At 35.8% G+C, this 4,586-nt stretch overlaps 1 protein-coding gene across 1 annotated transcript; it reads left to right on the top strand.

The window, feature by feature from the left end:
• The first annotated feature begins 340 nt into the window (after positions 1-340).
• Positions 341-4,586, top strand: LOC123754050 (protein mono-ADP-ribosyltransferase PARP12). The gene is made up of 2 exons (XM_045736183.2): positions 341-679; positions 2,389-4,586. Exon 2 carries the CDS (start codon positions 2,394-2,396, stop codon positions 4,194-4,196), a length of 1,803 nt encoding a protein of 600 aa, XP_045592139.1. The 5' UTR covers positions 341-679; positions 2,389-2,393; the 3' UTR covers positions 4,197-4,586.

A 4,586-nucleotide genomic window follows, 5' to 3' on the forward strand; every position in this document is an offset into this window, starting at 1 on the left:
CCATTACGGGATTTATTACCTGTCATAGATATCACAGCAATTATAATGCCTCACTGTCTAGTGGATGTATTATTAGTCGCCCTTCCCCCAAATAAGGCAACAACACGTCACTTTACTATTAACAAGACAAGAACCCGTATACACACTGTTGCCATAGTGCGATGCTACCAGCCACTCTGCAACTTGGTTGAATTATAGTAATATCTTACATAAATAGCCAAAATTTATTTGTATCTTATTGAATAACAAAATAATTGTTTATTAGAAACATGTAAAATGGATATATAAGACGGTTTTAAAAGAATAATATAGCAAAGGCCTTGAACACTTGAGTCCCGTTGAGGTGTGGCTACACTGCGCCACCTGAGCCTCCCGTGTGGTCCGTCACCACCTTGACGCCTGTACAGTGTTCCAGTCACCTGGGCTCGAGGAGACTCAAATTTGGAAGCCAGTACATTGCGTGCATTGCCAGGCAGCTTGTGTGCGTGCATTGCCAGGCAGCTAGTGTGCGTGCATTGCCAGGCAGCAAGTGTGCGTGCATTGCCAGGCAGCTAGTGTCAAGTCCTATATAACATCAGTAATGTTTGAAATGCTCATATATAGTTAATAATAAAGTAATTCTGACGATTTGGAGCTGGATGTGTCGTCTATATGTGCTATACATACAATAGGTGAAGAGGTAAGTCTCTTGCATACTTTGTATAATAATAACAAAAATTAATAAGAGGTAAGTAATATGCATATTATGTCTGGATAAAATATAGTAATAGCTATAAAGTCATTTATAACGAACGTTTTATCTATTTTTTTTATTTTGTTAACAAGCTTAGGAATACACAACATTGTGCTGTTACAATATTCTATATGAAAGATTACACAGTGTAGATAAAAAAAAACTAGCTATACGTTCATCTAATATCTCCATCTCCCAGGATGGTTAGTCATACATGGAATCAGGAGATAATATGATATGCCAGACTGATCTATCAGTCTACACTAGCAAAATCTGGGTACAGCACAAAAATATCTTCCAATATTTGTGAGTGTATGAAGTAGTTACAGAGCTCAAAGTACCTCATACCATTTGGTCTGAAATCACAGATAACAGGACAGTCACAGATATAGTGTTGGAGAGTATAGCGCAGTGTGTGTGTATGTAATGTAAATTTCATTTGCATTTTATATGAAGGTATATCTTGGAATTAAAATAGAGAATACAATATTATATGTTTGATATAATGAATTAGTAAAGTTGTTAAAAAAATGTTGAAAAGCTACCTAATTGCAACTCTACATCACCTTGCCTATGGTGTGGCACAGAGTCAATCAACATCAATGTTGACTGACCAATTGATCGGTTTATTTGCTACCACAGACATGACAATTCAATTACAGTCCCAACCAGAAGATACAGGTCATATCGTACATTAAATGATTCAACAGCATATTTGTTGTTACATTAAAATATAACATTACAGTATATTGTTTTAAACATTAGAAAATAAGCTATGTTTGAAGGCAAGTGGGAATTTTTTTTTATTTTTACCCTACTCTATAACCAACATATGTATAGGCCTATTATACATTTTTACCAGAGGGCAGGAAGCCGGCATCTTGTCATAGGCCCTCCCCTTCCCATTTACTATGATCTTATCAAACTGGATTTTAAAATTCAACAATGCTTTGGCATTTACAGCTTCAGCAGGAAGATGGTTCACTGGGTTTATAACCCCATGGATGAAAAAGCATCTCCTGTTTTGTCACACATTGTGGCTTGTTGAGCTTCAAACTATTGCTCTTAAACATGAACAGAGCTAAATAGCTGGTATAATAGCCTACAGATCTTTTTAATTTAAGTAGATTATTAAGAACCTCCACATCCATCTGGTGGGGAATCAGTGGTAAGATTACTGAGGGTTCAGGTACTGGACTCCAGTGATGTATAAAGTAAGTAAGATCTTGCATGTTGGGCATAACAATATACAACATGGCCATGCAGTAGGTTCATACGGACCTAGGAGATAAGATCTACCAGTCTTAAAGATGGTCAGCAAGTAGGAACTTGTAAAAAAAAAAGCAATAAAACCTTATGAATAATCAAGTAAACCTTTGACTTCAAGGAAAAAGAAGTGGTTAATAATTTGTTTTGTTGGGGACAGGAAGCCTGTGTATATATATGTCAAGCTTGTATCGAGGTTTCCCCCCCAAGATTGAACTATTGACCTTCTGCTGGACGCAACACCACGACAGTTTCTTAACTCCCGGGGTTTCTATTTACTGCTAGGTGGTTGTTGATTTAGTAGACAATGGGTAATTATACAATATGCCTATTACTGTACTATAGGCATGATGGGTAACTAAACATTATGCTTATTACTGTATTTACAGGCACGATGGGTAACTGGTCAGCTAAGACTGCTGACACAAATTCAACATCAACTGCATCAACAATTGTATACCAGCCACAGCAACCAAATGTTCCTGTATACCAGCCACAGCCACCCAGAACAAGCTCAGCTAGAGTGACAGCAGTATCATCACATGTAAATGCAACATCAACACCAACAGTTGTAGATATAGCACACCAAACAATCAAACACAGTGCAAATAACTATATAATTCCCAAATTACATCAGGATGACAGGCAACAGCCACAACACATTAATCCTCCTTCCCAGGTGCTACCAGACAGGTTTGCATTACGTGTTTGCCCTCAGTACAATAGTAAAAATGGTTGCAAAGCTAAAATTTGTAGAAGGTTGCACGTGTGTTTTTACTGGGTTATGAAGGGCTGTAAAAAGGTTAACTGTGAAAATGCTCATTCATTTACATCAACTCATAATAATGAGATTTTAAATGTTTTCTCAAAGAGAGATTTTGATATGTATATTATTGAAGTCCTACAGAATAATCACAAACGAAAGAAAAGGCTAAATAAGGAAAAAAATGACTGTATTTGCATATATGGCATCATGAATAAGTGCAACAAGAATCCTTGTTCCCAAGTTCATAGCAAGAAAACTTATCAGTGGGAGGTGAAAGATAATACTGGAAAGTGGCTACAGTTTTCATACGCACAAAGTGATCATTTAGAAAGTTTATTCTGGCATCCATCTAAAATTGAGGTTGAATTGCCTCCATTACCATCAGATATAAAAAATCATAAAGCATTTCAACAACTCAAATATCTTTTGGCAAAAGATCAGTCACAATGGAAAGTTAATATGGAATCAATGACGCTCTACACAGGCCATTTCATTTACAATATACGTAGACTGTCAACACCTTCAGATATCACATCTGACCTTCATTTGTCTTCTCGTTGGATTTGGTACTGGCAAGATGATGATGAATCGTGGAAACCTTACACAGATGGTTCTCAAAGGTATTTTATTGTAGCTCTCAGTGATCAGTTGGAATATCATCAGCACTTTGGTAATGGTACTTTCCATGTTAAAATTGGCAGCCATAACTATGACATTAATATTCTGAGTATGACACAAGTAAACAAAGACACAGGAAAGATACGAAAGATTCGGAGAAGACCAGTCTGTATGGTACAGGTATCTGAGAATAAGGTAACAACATTTAATGGAATGTTCTCAACCTTGCAAAGTGACAAGAGTTTCATGTTGCATGATGTATTATCTTCAACTGCAGAATTTATTTTTATAGAGAATATGTTAAAGGAATCTCTTTCAAGTGTTAAAATATCAAGCATAAAAAAAGTTCAGAATGACCATTTATGGAAAGCATACCAAAACAAAAAACAGCAGCTTTCAGCTTTTTATAGCAATGATTTATCACTGTTAAATGAGCAATATCTCTTCCATGGGACAAAACATTCAGTAATTGATGAAATTTGTTGTAATAATTTAGACTGGAGACTTTTTGGTAGTAATATTGGTAATATATTTGGCCAAGGAACATATTTTTCTGATAAAGCTAGTGTATCAGATAGCTACTGCGAGACAAATAATTCAGGATTAAAAGCACTCTTTGTAGTATATGTTTTGGTTGGCACAATGACAGTTGGAAATAAAAATATGGAGTTCCCTCCTGAAAATCCTGCAACGGGGAGATGTTTTGATACTACATGTAATGATAAGAATAACGCAGATATATTTGTGAAGTACAATAGAGATGAGTATTATCCAGCTTACATAGTGAAGTACAATGCCAAACATATTTTTTAAAATCGACCTTGATTGTCCAAGGAAACAAAGATATACAATCAAAAGGTAATTCAGAGATAAATCAAGCATTAAATGTAAGAAAATACATTTTCATGATGGGCCCTTGACATCTTCCTGAGCTAAGCACTGGACCTGCTAAAGCTTAGGGAGATGCACCAGGCCTCTGAGACCCACCTTTTCCTACTGAAAGCAAGGACCAGAATCTGGCTCTTTATGAGGTGATGTGAGCTTGGAGAATCAACCCAAAACTGAACAAAAAAGCTTCAGAAATCATAAGGGCAACAAAACAAGCATCTAATTGAAGAAAATTATGCATCCACAGGTACAAAAGTAAATGATTGTTGCTGCTGTTTAAATAAATAAATAAATATATAAATATATATATATAAA

This window comes from Procambarus clarkii, chromosome 6 (genome assembly GCF_040958095.1).
Source record: "Procambarus clarkii isolate CNS0578487 chromosome 6, FALCON_Pclarkii_2.0, whole genome shotgun sequence".
Taxonomy (NCBI): domain Eukaryota; kingdom Metazoa; phylum Arthropoda; class Malacostraca; order Decapoda; family Cambaridae; genus Procambarus; species Procambarus clarkii.

What these genes read in the sequence shown, in the direction of transcription:
- LOC123754050 (XM_045736183.2), top strand. Translation starts at nt 2,394, where the DNA reads ATGGGTAACTGGTCAGCTAAGACTGCTGACACAAATTCAACATCAACT.